General features: G+C 38.4%; 2 protein-coding genes across 2 annotated transcripts in view; one reads left to right on the top strand and one right to left on the bottom strand.

Annotated features, from left to right (window-relative positions):
- The window catches only part of LOC118263918 (neurogenic protein mastermind), a 27,861-nt gene extending 14,653 nt beyond the window's left edge, over positions 1 to 13,208 (top strand). The window contains exons 4-9 of the mRNA XM_035576155.2: positions 7,504 to 7,630; positions 9,772 to 9,891; positions 10,072 to 10,377; positions 10,724 to 10,835; positions 11,049 to 11,121; positions 11,211 to 13,208. Coding sequence (XP_035432048.2) covers positions 7,504 to 7,630; positions 9,772 to 9,891; positions 10,072 to 10,377; positions 10,724 to 10,835; positions 11,049 to 11,121; positions 11,211 to 11,576 — 1,104 coding nt within the window. The 3' untranslated portion in view covers positions 11,577 to 13,208. The remainder of the gene's footprint in view (positions 1 to 7,503; positions 7,631 to 9,771; positions 9,892 to 10,071; positions 10,378 to 10,723; positions 10,836 to 11,048; positions 11,122 to 11,210) is intronic.
- On the bottom strand, positions 13,200 to 16,199 carry LOC118263921 (tetraspanin-1). The gene is made up of 5 exons (XM_035576158.2): positions 15,865 to 16,199; positions 15,476 to 15,697; positions 14,890 to 15,072; positions 14,202 to 14,402; positions 13,200 to 13,873 (listed from the first exon to the last, which is right to left on the bottom strand). Exons 1-5 carry the CDS (start codon positions 15,922 to 15,924, stop codon positions 13,550 to 13,552), a joined length of 990 nt encoding a protein of 329 aa, XP_035432051.1. The 5' UTR covers positions 15,925 to 16,199; the 3' UTR covers positions 13,200 to 13,549.

Raw genomic sequence — 16,199 nt, 5'->3', positions numbered from 1 at the left:
ACTGAGTTGCTATGATTTTGAACACTCGAACACAAAAAACCTACCTAACACCAAGTACATTTTACAGTGTGTACTTGTACCTGACTACTTTCGTTGGAGAGGCAAAATATTTAATGAAATTTTTTGGATGTACAAACTTAACCAAATTAAACAACCACAGTAAGTGTTGTTGAGTTGGTCAAACAATAAAATAAAAAAAAATATGTCCAAACATAATAAAACTTTCAAAGCACAAGTTAAAATCTTCCCGCCCACAAAAGTGCCTAGCCTAGTTAGTTGGGAACCATTCTCGCGGGCGTATGTAAATGCACAAAAGTTTTTCATCAAAAGACAATTAGAACATTCGTGTTTCCCCGTTACGTCATAAAATACCCGTGAAATGCGTTCAGTTAATTATTGGAAGTCTTTTTGTTGAGCAATTTGTGACGTGAAAAGACATAAAAAACATGGAGTCTGGTGTGGTATCGACCGGGGAGGGCGTGCGCGCGCTGCTCGCCGCCACTCGCCTACACTTACCTAGCACGGTCCACGGATAGTTGGAGGCGAATGTGACGTCTGTGCGACTATACTTCTACTTGTATAACGACTGCCACTAGATAGAGATGGAGCTACATATTCATTTCAATACCAACTTATATATTCTAAGTGCTTCATTAATATGCTAGCTGTGTCGACAAATGACAGCGCAACTTATTGACTAAACAATAACTTTAATGGACTCGCGTGAGTCCTTTTTATCCGTCTTAAAATTTTCGCTTAGATAATGACATATTGGTACAAGTGACTATAGGTATAAATGGTATTAAACACGTGCGTGTTGCGAATAAGCAGATGTATCGAAAGCCACATGTTTTACTTAAAGGCCGTTCATTGTAAACAAGGCTCGGAGCACAGCAGTATGGAGTCTTGCAACAATACCAAGTTACCCACTTACATAATAATACAAATGAGATTTAATTGATGGGTATAGGCACTAGCTAGACGATAATTACTGGCCTATTGTTTCTATTTACGCGGGGAAACTATGCAATGCAACTGTTATGTAAATGTGTCTAGATGACAAATAAAATACAATAAAAATATCGAGTCAAATAGACACAGGTCAGGTTTTACATTTTCTAAATGCTTAAACAGAATTTTCTTGGAGTCATTATTATTATAAACCGTGTCCGATCAGATATAGAAATATCTTCAAGATTTCAGATACTGGGTTAAGAAATGACAAGTCCGTTACTATGCAAAATGCAGGTAGGTCTCTGTTTAACCTTTCAAAAATCAATGGCGTGACGGTTTACTAAATACCTGTGTATAGTTTCGATTGGCACACAGTGCCTCGACGAGAATGGCGAGGCAATTAAACATTTCACGGATCTGCGACTTGAATCATGACCTCATCATGATTTTATCTAGTATTCGTCGTAGTCTACGTTGATCATTATATTGTACAAGGAGAGATCATCGTCTAACACTGAAACAATGGCTTCCACTGTTTATTTACATACTAGCTGTACCCATGCCATCGCTGCTGTGTGTAGTACTTACTATTGCTACCTATGTCTAGGTATTTATAACATTATATAACGCGTACTTTTGCTGTATTTCCAACAGTTTTATATTAATAAAATAATCAATTCTCTTGTTGATTTCTCTGCATAATTGCCACGCCTTAAAAGCAAAAATTGTTCTTAGTAAAGTTAATTTGTTTTAATATTTTGCTTGAAACAGTTTTATGACATAACACTCCCACTCAAACAAGGTCAGAGTATTCATGAGCCTGCTGACGCAGAATCTGGTTTCATGTGTTATTAGAACAATATGTATCACATTCAAATCTCAGTTGTTTCGAAAGTCGTGACAGCGAGACGGCCGATGACACTAGAGAATGAATGGAATAAAAAGAGTAGGGCCCGATAGCTTCCTGTGCGAGAGTCCGGGAGTAAGCCACGTGTCCCACCCGCGCCCGCTCGACACCTCGCCTTGCTCTAATCACAAGCTTCTCTCCCTCAATTACATTTATATTAAATTACATGTATTCTCTACAATTCTCTGTTCTCAACAAATTTTATTCCTAAAAATTAGTTTGTATATTAAAATAATGTTGACAGCTTAACAGGACAATTAGGTTTATAAATTATTCAATGAATAGATACTAAAAGAATGCAAATATAATATAACTAATTGTGTTATACAACTCGGCAGTTTTTAGAAAGTGATTTCGTCCAAACTATGAATGTGTCTTACAAGAAAAGATGTAAGATATTTTGTGGGTATAGGATAATCTTAGAAGCACAAGCAGCGGAGTTAGATAAAGGGGAAAACGCGCTACTTAACTACCTACGACATTGAAAGTCAAGTCCATTCAGCGTTGTTCTCGAATAATGAATACATCCAAAAATAGAATAATTGAAGTTGAATGAAAAAGGAAGGTATCGTAGTGTCTGAAAGCTTACTGTCTCGTTTGAGTCGTGGGTGTAAGTGCCGAAAGCGCGTGGGCCGGTCTATTTCCGCAGCTAGCAAGTACCGCCGGTGAGCCGGTGACGAACCCAGGGGCTCGTGACGTCATACCTGACGCGCCCTTCCAACGACATCCTTTGGCCTTTAAAGCAATCACTGATCTATATTTACACTTGAACCGAACCTTGCTTTATCAATTTTTAAGGGAACAAAGAAATCACATCGAACACGAAACTTTTCTATGGAATCAGGATTTACTAACGATTCAAGTAAATCCAAAGTTGGGCAGGAAAGTTGTTATATTCTACTGTAGAATTTTGCATTAGTATTCATTTTAATTTTCGCTTATTGAGTATTTGTGTTCACTGTCTCATATTCTTATCTATGTCCCCCCCCCCCAGAAAGATCATTAGCTAGAATACATTAATTGCTGAACAAGAATTACCCTCTTTGAAGGACCTTTGTGTGTGCCATGGTCAAAATAACCCTTGATAGGTGGCGTGGGGGTCGCAGGTTGAGGATGCTGTTGCCCTCTCCAGGGTAGCTGGACGCAGTCTTAAAAACCTTATGTAAGATTTAATAAATTTTATAATAACATGCTGTTCAGCATGTTGAAGGTTTTTTACCTGTTTTAATTTACATTTTCCCGCACAACTCACTGTAAAACGTAATGTCGTCCATATCATATGGGTTTATATTAAATGTTTTTTTACAGATTCTTATCTATGTATATTATAGCCATTCCTATACCTTTCAACTTGAACCAGATAAATTGATTCCACTTTTTTAGCCAATAATTAATATTCATTATGTAGATTCAGAATCGTTTCAAACTGGAAAACAAATCACAAAACTTGCCTTATTATACACTGCTTACGTTACTGTCTCTACCTGCGTTCTTGATAACAATCCCAGGAATGGGTCATACGAAAAAATGATGTACGGATGGATAAGAACGGTGCCGTTACCTTGTCTGGCTTGACAATAGTGCAAACAGCATACGGGTTAGCGGACTTAGAACGATATGATATTGTTGAGAATAACAAAAATCGCGGGTGCAGGCGGACGGACCGCTCCAAACAGGTTTGCCGTGCGTCGAGGCTTGAGCGCGACGATGACGCGTGTTCACCTCCGCCAGAATGGCAGCTGTCATCGGCGCTTGCCGCTCTAATATTTTGTCATAAATCTCCTAAACAATCAATCAGGCTACTTTATGCTACTTATAAATTCTAATAAAATATAGAAGAAATGAGCAAAATAGTCGAATTTCATTCAGTATACCTAGCATGTTTTGTCTCTTAATTGTCTTTTACAATTTGTAGAAAAAATTTTGTCTCAGTAGTCAAAACTTTGTACACAAAAATACCCAGGTCATAACCACCTAGTACCAACATATTATACGAACGAACTTAATAATGGCCAGGCTTCAATATAATATGGGTTCACTCGAACTTATCGTTCACTAGAATGAATCGGTGACACTGACATTCGAAACCCTTCACGCCTCGTTAAGGGTGTGGTTTCATGTTATCCCGTTCTTGCTACGCACTGTTTCGTTTGAATTCATAGGTACACGGCGTCTATTATGCTAAAGCTACATAGGAATTTTCCAAATATCAAATAGTTCTCCAAAGACTGACTAAGGCTTCAATTATAAATGGACCTACTGTACAGTTTCAGAACTTTGTAAATTTCGTTAATGCCAAGAACCGGTAATTTTCCATTCCCAATTACAGCCTATTATTCGGACATTTTGATTCGACCTTGCCATAGACAGCCCGTCCATATTTCCACCAGGACTTGGTAACTTTGGCCCACAGCCCGTCAGGCATGCGGCCAACATAATTCCGCTTTAATTTAAAGGACATTTAGAATATTCCAGTCAGCAAGTTGTGTTATAGAGCCACGTTACACTCGCTGTATGTTTATTGACCTAGGAAACTATGCACGATAGCACCTTTAGACATTTATATTTCTATATACATAATATCTACCATAATGGAAATAATGCACGTTGCATGTTAAGATTTTCCGCTTGAGTGGTGAGGGGAGGGCAGGTGTGAAGGTCTCTTCGTATATGCTTTCAGATTCCATAAAGGTTATGTATATACTTGAAGTTTTGAAACTTACAACCTATCTGTAAAAGACATGGGGATGCCATGAACTCCTTAGAAAGGAACAGCAATGGCTGACGTAACATAGTCCCATGGCGAATCAATATTTCATGTACCTAATTACGTAACGAATACGTGAAGTTCATAATTTTCGGTAAACACGTCTCGATTTACTTTGGTAATGTTTCTTTGAAGATTCATTAATATCTGGTTATAACTGGATTCGAGTACGTTACGTAAATTGATGATATACGTACGTATATTATTATCAGTCTGAAATGTTTAGATAAATAGATTATCTTATAGGTAGTTAGTTACCAATATTTGCAGATATCTACGTAGGTAAATAGGTGAAATTCTTACGACTTATCAAGAATATTCCGTTGATATGCGACGATGCGAGCCAATGGCTCGAGCAAAACAAGCCTTGAAATGTTGTGTAAATGTTTTGCTGTTGTTTTAACAACTTCACTGAAAAGAAAAAGTTGATATTTGTAAGATTTCACTTACATAAAGAAATTTCTAAATTAAACACAAGTACTTTGCTAGGGTTTTACATGAAACCAATGAAGAATGAAATTGGATTTACACTGAGATAAATTGTTTACCCGCGACAAATTAATATTTTGAGAATTCAGTGCAGGAATTAACATAAGCGAATGGAGTCTGAACAAATTGATAAAATGTTACTTGCTAATTAATAAAACTCACGTGTTGGGTTATCTGGGAATACAATGACTTTATTATCGGAACACTACACTTACTGATACAGAAACTGCTGCTTTAAATGGATCACACTCGTGTATACTACCACTAAACGTTTTATAACTATAATAATGTATTTTTTAGAGAGTCATCATCAGACGTATTGAAAATTTTATTCTTTGCGATAATGCTTTTGTCGATTTGTATCGTTTTGATATGGATTCAGTGCAATCTTGGTGCAAGACTAATGTTTCATTTTACTTGTGAAATAAACAAAAATACATACTTACTGTAATAATACGTATGTAAAGACATAGACCCTGAATAATTTTGTATAATTATAAAACAACCTTCTGGGATTTTGTCTTCTAACATACGGATTATGTTGTTATAAATGTTTTCCAGATCCAAGAACTCGGATACATAATAATCCCACAAAAACATTTCATGTTAAATGTTGCCAAGACGAGACCATATAGCTCGCACTGTCAAAAAGTAATCAGATCCCGTGTAGAGCCAAGTTTCTAACCCTATACTTTTGAACTGGCGAGTCGGCCGCACGGACTTTTTGCTATTCGTCATATGGGCTTGAGCTTAAAAATCTATTCAATCTTCTAAACTCTTTCCGTGCGGCCAACTCGCCAGTTCAAAAGTATAGGGTTAGAAACTTGGCTCTACACGGGATCTGATTACTTTTTGACAGTGCGAGCTATATGGTCTCGTCTTGGCAACATTTAACATGAAATGTTTTTGTGGGATTTCATTTCTTTTTGTAGGTTGCTTATGATAGAAAGATAAAATGAGCGACAAATTCACCTACTAAACTACTAAATTTATAAGAAAATTGGAAACGTAATCCTAATACTTTTTATCAATTAAAACACTAGTATCTTTACCTACCTAAACCTAAACCTTTACCTACTAAACTACTAACAATTAAATATTAGGCAAATGGTTTTTTTCTCCGCGATAGCAAACTTTTAAATCACCGAAATATTCCGAAAACTTTTCATTCAACGAGACAACCGTCAACGACGTCTGCCCTCGCGCGTCTGCCCGCGTTCGGGTGCCGCGCTCGCTGACGGGCCAATTATTTTTAGCTACTGCGCGGGGACGAGGGGGCAGGCGGCGGGCGTTGGCGCATACTATACTTACGATGCTTATGTTCAAAAGTATAGGTTGATTAATAAACACTTACCGAAGTGAAGTGTAGTAATATTATTCATATCTAAGTACTTATGGGTAGGATAATGTTTTGATTTGATGAAAAGTTTGTGTTCTATGTACTTGTGTATAATTTTCAGATCTCAAGCAGGAAATAGGGAATTAAGTTTCCCTATTTCAGATTTTTACCCCTCCGCGGCCGCATTCAGACCTCTAGCGTCAAAAGTTGCGGAAGTCTCGAACAAACTTTCACCCCCTAGTTTAAGGGGTTGGGGGTAAAAGTTCCAAGTTTTAGGATTTTTTTGTTGTTTGGGTACTAATACTAGCTTACATACCAAATTTCAGTTTTCTAGGACTTCAGGAAGTACCTTAAGAATTTTGTTGATCATCAGTGAGTGAGTGAGTGACGAAATCGGGGTATTTTAGATATCAATAAAATCTAAAGTATTAGAGCTATGCAATTGAAACTTTAGAGGTTTATTAAGTCTACCACTGACATTATATCCTGAAAATTTTGTTTATCTGGTATAACCCAAACTCAAGTTATGAAGGTTCAAAAATACGACGAAGCGCTTCGAGAAAAGGTAGGTAGTGCCCTTGCGCTTCGCTTGGCTCGTCTTGGCGGGGGCACTACCGTGCCCCCAGATAGTCAGTGTTTGAATCTAATTTTCTAGTTAACAACAATTTCAATTTGTTATGTAGAACTATGGGGCAATTTTACACTTACAAGACAATTAGTTACCCGTTTTTAATTACCCACTGTCAACGCGTCCTGAACTTGTATACGTAATTAGGTAAAGAGACATTTACATAGAAACCATAGTTAACCAATTTTAATAATGTAGCAGTGACTATCTTTAATTGTTACTACTTATGCTGCTGTTTCTTGATTTTCAGTACAAACAGCACATCATGTTTACCCAACCTATCAAGTTCTTTAGATAGATTGTCAACCTTATAGCTTAGCAATAAAGTGGTATTTCTAGGAATGATTTGGGTAGCTTAATCTGCAGTAACAAGTAGTGTATGTTATGATGTATATCATGGTAATATGTTTGTGTGGCAGGTGTCGGCGGCACAGCATATGCAAGTCAGCGGCGGGGGCGGCGGGGGACATGTGTCCGTCGCAGCCCAGCAGGGCATGTACGCCAGTTTCCACAACCAGGGGACACCATCACCACAACACCATCAAGGTAAATAAATATCTTCGATTATAGACTTTGTAGTATTAGGAAGGACAGGCTCTGGCTTTTTTCAATAACCCATAATAATAGACCAATGCTTCACTAGGGTTCTCCAATAACTTTTCACTCAGCTCTTCTTAGCCGGACAGTGTCATCGACTTTGCAGATATCGTCACTCTAGCCAATTTTGCGCGTTTGTATAGGCGTGGTCTTCACTCAAAAACATCTACTACAACACGGCGGTTTCTGAGTATCACCTTAATAAGATGAAATTATGAAGGGTCCCATCCTACCATAAAAGGAATTTCTGATAATAGAAAACTAAACGAGTAAAGCTTTCTTTCAGAATTACGTATTTCAATACTGTTTGTGATAACATAGAATTCTAGTTAATGAAACCGCTTTGTTCTTCAAGCAAATAAACTAATTGCAAATGATAATCATTAATTCAGAATTTAATTAAAGTAAAATTGGCGAGTTCGTGTGAGGCGCATGCGTATTTTGGCGTCCTTTACATAAGGCTTGGGAGTCATGCTAATGACACGCAAAAATGATGAATCAATTCCGGTCCATTGATACAGACAGAGTCATTGAGTGGCTAGTAATTCACAATAATGCTATTTTCGAATACTGACGAGCTGTGGTTTCGTAAACATGCAAGCTGAAAATACTTAAGAAGTCAATTGTTAGTTTCATCTCAACGTAGAATTATTCATTGGAATCAATAACTTAATGTAGTATTCCTGTTACAATGAACAAGTGATTTGCACTCCCTACTACTCCAATCTCCAACCCTCTTTTCTATATTGAACTCATCTACGAGAAGCGGGTCTGTCTCATGACATGTAAACGTACTTTTATAAAATTAAGAGTCGGCGTGCACAATAACCTCGCGTTATTACACAGTCGCAGTAATCGATGGCTATCTGGAACCCAGGTATAAAGTATTAAAAAACAAAGAAACCTCGCGTGCTGGGTTTATTTTTCATAAACACATGCGCTTTGGACATTCTAGGTACATAAGTTACAAGCACATAACTAGTAACTGTGGTACGTGTCCACAATCAAACTATTAGCATCTTTATGCTATTGCGTTAAGTGATAGCGTGTGTGTAAATGCAAGGTGGCGTATGTGGTGTTACTGTGAAATTAGAACAGGCAGAAGCTCCACTTTAATATGTCGCGAGACCTCGTACCCGTACGCCGCGCTTAACGATCTCGGTGCTTCGAGAAGATTCGATGTAAAATCTAGACAGTAAAAATTTAATCCCTTGAGAATATTCTTCTCAAATTGGTTAGAAAATATGGCATTTCTAAAATAGTAACTAGACATTCATATTAGATGGTTTTGTTTTTTTTTATTACAAATCGCGCTACTCACGTACGTATTCTTAGCATAAGCCAAATCAAAATTAATTGCTTTCATGAACCCAAGCAAGATTAGTTTGAGTTATCTAAACTCGTTAGTCGTAAGCCTAATTATGTGTAGTTTATGGAATTGTGGAGCTTCTGTAGGTGTGAGTTTACACTGTTCGTGTGGTGAGTGGTCGAGGGGCGGAGGGCCGAGGTTGACGCTCTGCGAGAATGCGCCAAGTCGCGCACCTCGGATGAGGATGACATTAGATTGACGTGTTTATTACCTACGCACTACGCTGTATGCGCGTTGCACTTACATGATGCATCCCACTCCACATTTATTTACATACTTTGATACTACGTAATGTATATTTTGGGATAAATTATTAATTGCGCTAATTCTATATGTACGTTGTACAACGATCGCACAGAATTTGTCCTACTTTTAATTCTTTTAAACAATATCAGGAAGTTTTGACTATTTATTATGACTTATGTATAATTTTATTATTACCTCTAGCTAGGAAAACTTGGCTTATTTTAGCTTGTTAGTTGTAATACGTTGGGTTTACCTTTCCGATAGGTTTTACCAGTTCTGGATAGAAAATCCGTAAATTCCCTAATTATTTTCATAAATCGCTTATCAATCTATTTTCATGTCACGTTCACACTTCCGTGAAATTAATAATAATAACCGATCTCAATCCAAAGTCTGTGGATTAAGTAACAATTTAAATAAGTTTTCCTTTACCATAATAAAGATAATTGATACATTTGAATGTTTTGTTCCGCAGGTGGCGGGTGTGACACGTACTCAGTATCCCAGTCGCAGAGCATCAACTTCTCGCAGGCGATGCGAGCGCGGCCGCAGGGCCCTCAACAACAGGGCTCGCAGCAGGGCGGCCCACCACTCGGTCAGTATATTTTGAAATGTACACAGAATAAAGCCAATTTCCAGTCATCGTAATTTTGTAACAACACCTTATTCTGCCCAGACATAGAATTTGTATTCAAATATACATTTTGCAAAAGTATCGTGTCTGAAGTCGGAAAAAATCAAATACATGATAATGACCTTGATTGTTACCTGGCAGGTGTGGCAGCAGCGGGTATATCGCGGGAGCAGCAAGCGAAGATGTTGCAGCAACAGCAACAACAAATGTTGCGCGCGCAGCAGCAACAGATGCGGCCCCCGCCGCCCGAGTACAAGGCGCGGTTCGTGGGCCCCGGCGTGGGTCCCGGCGGGGGCCCGGCGCAGGGCTCGATGGGCGTGCGGCGGCCCCCGGCCCCGCAGTCGCGGCCGTTCCCCCACCACGCGCGCCAGTACTCGCCCGAGTGGCGCCACGTACTCATGCAGCAACAGGCCGCCTCCAGGCAACAGTTCCCGCATCACCACCAAGGTACGTACGCCTACCAATCACCACTGACTGCACGATTGACACGGTGACTAGGAACCAGCTGCCGTGCAACGTGTAGCGGGTTCGATTCCCGCAGCAACTGTATGTTTGTGAATGCCGAGGATCCAAAATTCAGCAAGATCAGTCACTCGAATTTCCTTTCATTTGTAATGGCTAGTTTCAATATGTTATCTACTAGTATATTTGGATAAAGATTATATCAAAATGTGTAAAATCTTCCGAAAGTTTAACAGCTAGCCTTTAGAACAGTGAACATTTTCAAGTGATTACTTTCTGTCCAAGCTGTGCTGTAAATAGGAATATACAAATAAGAAATTGTTACTTTCAGGATTCAATATGGGCACGATGGGTGGCATGACGCAGCAACAGCAGCAACAAATGCAGTTGCAACAGGCGCGCTTGCAACAGCAACAGCTAATGCAACATCAACAGCAACAGCGGTATGTGCCCGATTTTATTACCTCAATGATTTGTAATTTTACACGCTTCTTGCAAATACATTTCAAAGAGATTGTATAAAAATGCTGCTGTATTAAATTATGAAATATCTGCTTACTGCCTCTTATTATGCATAATATGACACTGTATACTGAAACCATAACAAAACTGTTGGTGATACTATGTCGTTGCTCATGTTATTGTTTACTTTGTAGGGCGTCCAACCAACAACAGCCCATGTCTCATCTCATTATGCAACAGAACCAGATGATGAGCGTGCAAGGACAGGTAAGAATTATTCGATTAAAATTTTAAACACAGGTCTAGCCTTTTTATTATATTTCATTTTCTATAGCGAATATTCTATAATTTTACAGATGCCAAATATCCATATGAGCCAATCTCAGAGCATGTCTATGCAACAAAGTGGCATGGGCATGGGAGGGCACCAAGGCAGCCCCATGCAGAACGGGCCGATGCAAGGCCAGGGACCAATGCACGCGCAGACGAACCCTATGCAGCAGAACTCCATGATGTCCCAGAACAACCCCATGCAGAGCCAGAACGGGAACGTGGCGCAGCATTCGTTCCCCTCGCTCCACAACACGTCTTCCTTCACTGGACAAACTACAGACTTCAACCTTGACTTCCTCGACAACATGCCTTCCACGGACGCTAGCAATCTCACCGCGCAGGAGCTACTCAACTCCTTAGACAACTCCTTCTTAAATGACATCCTTTAAATTATCAACCGCACAGCTATAAGTGTGCGTTTTAGAATAATGCAATTCCTAATTGACGCAATTGAAAGTCAATTAGACTTATCATATTCAGATTTTGTCTACATAATGTGTTTAATATATCTTCTAAAATACAAATGTACGACCAATATGGAACAAATGATGACCAAAGTTATTACACAGGAATTTAACATGGCCAGAGTGGAATATGGCCAGTAGAACCCGCTTACGATATACCGTAAGCGACCGACAAGTAAGCCACTTTACATTTTGGACCACATTGTTTTGTAGACTATATTTATTATGAAAAATATCAATTTCGTAGTGTTTATAGGTTTTACTATTGTTAATAATTCCTTTGTAAATATTTTAATTTTAAATGTTTGTAATATTAATTAAACGTAAGCTAAATATACTACCGACAGTCTCAGAGTATTCATGAAACTGACATTCTTATTCTTCTTATGATAATTATTATTTAGCTGCAGAGTAGGCTAATGTATATTTATTGCAAATTTTATTGTAGTTGATAAGGTAAAAAGCACAAAAGACAATATTTTATTTACGTTAATAAATTTATTTATGAAAATATTAAATAAAATATATGGGGCAATAGACAGACAGCTGTGTTTAAACATAGCTAAATATATTATTACCTATAATAATTTAACTCGAGATGATCAGCTAATGACGACTGTGTTTCTACGCGGAATGGCAGTTTGATTGATCATTGGCGGCTTTTAACTTATTATACTTCTAATTTGGGAAACTTACAGTTGTGTGAAGTGTGGCAACATCGCAGTACACAACAAATATTTCCAACATCCGCCTGTTAACGTTGGTTGGTAGTGCGTGTTGCCACACTTACCGGCTGATCACCTCGATCCTCGCATTACACCACTTCCAACTTTATTTACACGTCTTCAGCTAAAACATAGCCAATGTGCGGCTTCCTTATTTTATTCATTGTATTCTCTCAGCTTTTTTCCTAGAGCATATTTTGTTGGTTTGTCTAAATTGGGGACAGCTCGATTTATCAAAATAGTGCAAAATGTAAATTTTATGGAGTAAGAATATAGTAAGATCATTCCTGTACCTAAGATGATTGTAGATTATACTGTGATGTCGGTCTCAACGGTCAATAGATATAAATAGTATCAATTATTATACATAGATTATTGTTATTGTTAAGGATCTCATGGTATCATTTTAGTTTGGGGTTTTGAGAGATTCTGGAATTAATACATAGATTTGTTGGTTCATTATTATCTACTTTTTCATCGAATGTGTAGCATATTCTTTGTAAAGTAAGTGCATTTTCTTTTTATTATTTTTTATGTATTTGAGAATGCAAATCACCCATTTCGTTATTTTGTAGTAGTGTAAATACAAAACTGTTGTTAAACAACTTTAGGAATTTTTGATCAATGTATACCAGCAATGGGTATGAAATTAATAAAATCATTATGTATAAACAATCCAATCGATGAAGGTTTAGCTCTCTGAAATAGTTTACAGCTGTAAAACCAACTATTGTGAATGATAGCAACATTCCAGAGCCATTGTTAATAATGTTTTAAATTTAGGACCAATTTTTGAACGTTCTTTTGAAAATAATATTGCATATTGAGTGAATGTGTTTTATTTATTTTAAATCCTAATAATTAAACTAATCGAACACATAGAAGTACTAACGTAAAGCCGGAGTAAGTACTTTAGAGAACAATACAAATTGTGCGGACCTTGCTCTTATTAAGTAGTAAATGTTTGAGAATATTTGATTTATGGCACATATTTCGTATTCAAATATTTTTGAGAGTCAAAAACTTACATTTATTACGCAAAAAGCTGGGCAGGTCCTGTTGGCAGAGCTGACGGTCTGATCACCACATGATAGAGTCAGCTTGATGCTTGTACAAATAATCTGAAAACCTTTCCAACTTCTTCTCTAAAGCATTTATCTCCGTAGCTAATTCTCATACGACCTCATTAGGTTTATTATCGAAAATCCTTGGGTTCCGTAACCTTGGGCTGTAAAAATTATTCGGTTGGATATATTTAGCAGTGATTGGTTCTTCATGCACTGTGCTGAGTTTACATTCATAAATATTTTCGTTCGTGTTATTGTCTAAAGATCTCATAGAGAATGCCTGCATTATTTGTCTGCGCTTTTTGAGTCGTATGCAAGAGAATATAGTGCTCAGTAGGACTCCCAGCTTGAAGAGCGCCACGATGAATAGACCAAGCATAAGGATTAGGTATTGCTGTTGGTACCAGTCTTCTAAAGGTCCAAGACAACCCTGAAATGTAAGAAATGATTATGATGAGGGTGCTTAAGTCATTATTTGAAAGAATTGCTATGAAAAAAGGGGCAGTGACACTGTTGTTTACTTGCCCTTGCATATTGTGACGTGCATCCACATTTACCCATATGGGAACTTACCTATGCTAAATACTACAATTACAATTTTAGGCCTTTAGTCTAGCCAAACCTAACGTTATCCACACGACATTGCGATCATTTTTAACGCGTTAAAGAATGTGATTACACTTGAAATATCAACGTGAATGAAAACCAAGTCATGCCTATACAAGTATTCATGATGTAGAAAGGAAAATGTAACTTACGGGTACATATCTAAATGCGGGATTGGCTTGTACTTCTTGGCATCGTGACGCGTTTACTGGCGCAGGATTGAGGTACGAAACGTTGTCTTCGTATTGTACGCAACAGCTGAGCGGGACGGACATGCCCCGCGGCCCGAGGCGTCGTAGTTGCCAGATCGACATGTCATAGTTTCGGGCGTCTGTCATACCGCAACACTGTAACTGTAATTTATAGATTTGTAAGTACCTAAGTTAAACGCTAGTCTGACTACGACAAGCGCGACTGCTGAACCAGTCTCGGGTTCGATTCCTGAGTCAGGAAAGTTATTGTGCTCAGTACAATGGCAATCAATAGGCTCATTCCGATTTACATGAGACACATAGCTTAACTGGTGAAGTGTGGTTGGTACCTTGTCGAGAATTATAAGGCGTGGTGTGATGTTTATTTATGACTGCCGGCGAAGGAGTCCCGGGTTGGGTAAAGTATATTGAAGTAATAAAGTTTGAAGTTACCGGTAATAAAACACTACCGACGTGAAGCTTGCGTTTGTAACAATATTTCTACTGTGCGAATAAGGTTACCGGAGGCCTAATTCTCCTATACCCAAAGGCACCACACTTGTAACTTCTCTGGTATTACGGATGTCCATGGGCGTCACCGATTGCTTACCATCAGACCGTAATGGAATAGATTAACATTCCACAATACCTCAGTTTGTGCGAGATCTACAGCGACAGTAAAATGTTCGAAGTCGGGTAATGCGTAGTATGTTTGTAGGGCACCGACTGCCCCTCCTCGCGTGCTTTGCAGCCCTAGACATCGTGGCCAGATAGCAGCTATGACACCGCCGGCGCATTCACATAGCAACATTGTGAGTACCACCAGAAAGTACTGAAACAAAGAGTTTGTCATATTTATTATGGTTACAGTTGTGTGGTGATGGTGGTGATACATTCATCACCACCCCCACTCTTCCCGCGGGTGTAGTAAGAGCCGATAAGTGGACTACATACTTGACTAATTCATCTCATATTCAACAGTGGACTGTCACGTGCTGTCGATGTTGTTACCAAAGCACCTACCATAGTAAGTAGATACTTTAACTACCACTGCGTAGTTAGATATATGTAAGTACGAACGTATTGGTGTTATCAGTTCTTAATTAAAACAATAATAAGCCTTGAAGCTTTCAACACATGTGACTGATTAAGCCGAATATATCGGTCATTAACCTTGAACGAAACATGTTCCAGAAAAGATCACCTAGTACTCAGTATTGTTATAGTCAACTTACAATGCTTAGTACGGCGTAACTGGGCATGTAGGTAGCCCAGCAGCCGAGTGCTCCTGTAGCACACATGGCCAGGCCAGCCGCCAGTAGACCGAGGGCCAAGTAGTAGAACGGTGGATGCGTCAGCAAGTCATCATCAGGAGCCGCCAGTAACCGAGATAGCAATATCCTTTTCGAATCACATAGCAATAGAAACCCACTTATTACTTCCACAAAACCACATGCCTGTAAATAAAATCCATATTTCAATTTATTTACTAAAGTATTTGTGCTAATTTCCAAACATTGTATGTATGTACATATTCGCAACCTTCATACCAGGAAGAAAAATTGCAACAATGTGGATTCGAAATCCAGTAGAAAATACAAACAATTAAATATAGATTACTTACAAAAAATATGGTATTGAAACATCCGAAAAGCACTTTTGCACTTGTTTCATTTTTGCACATTTTTAATTTAGAAAAAGTTAAAGGACACTGGGGCAGGGAACACTATGAATGAAATACGACACGGAGAAATGTGGTCAGTGTTGTAGTTCCAACTACTAATGTGAGTATGTGAATAAACAAACGGACGATGAATAGATTCGCCGGTTTTAGGGAGATACGCTCTGGTGAACAGGTGGGGTGACTGAGTATTAAAGCATTTTTGTATAAAATTAATGCATGAATCACTCAGGCATGCCTCCACACACTGTGGAAAGACAGGTTCGTTATGGAGACCC

The sequence above is a fragment of the Spodoptera frugiperda genome, chromosome 27 (genome assembly GCF_023101765.2).
Source record: "Spodoptera frugiperda isolate SF20-4 chromosome 27, AGI-APGP_CSIRO_Sfru_2.0, whole genome shotgun sequence".
Lineage (NCBI taxonomy): Eukaryota > Metazoa > Arthropoda > Insecta > Lepidoptera > Noctuidae > Spodoptera > Spodoptera frugiperda.
Note: the sequence above shows the minus strand (reverse complement) of the source record. Positions and strands in the feature narration are given on the sequence as shown.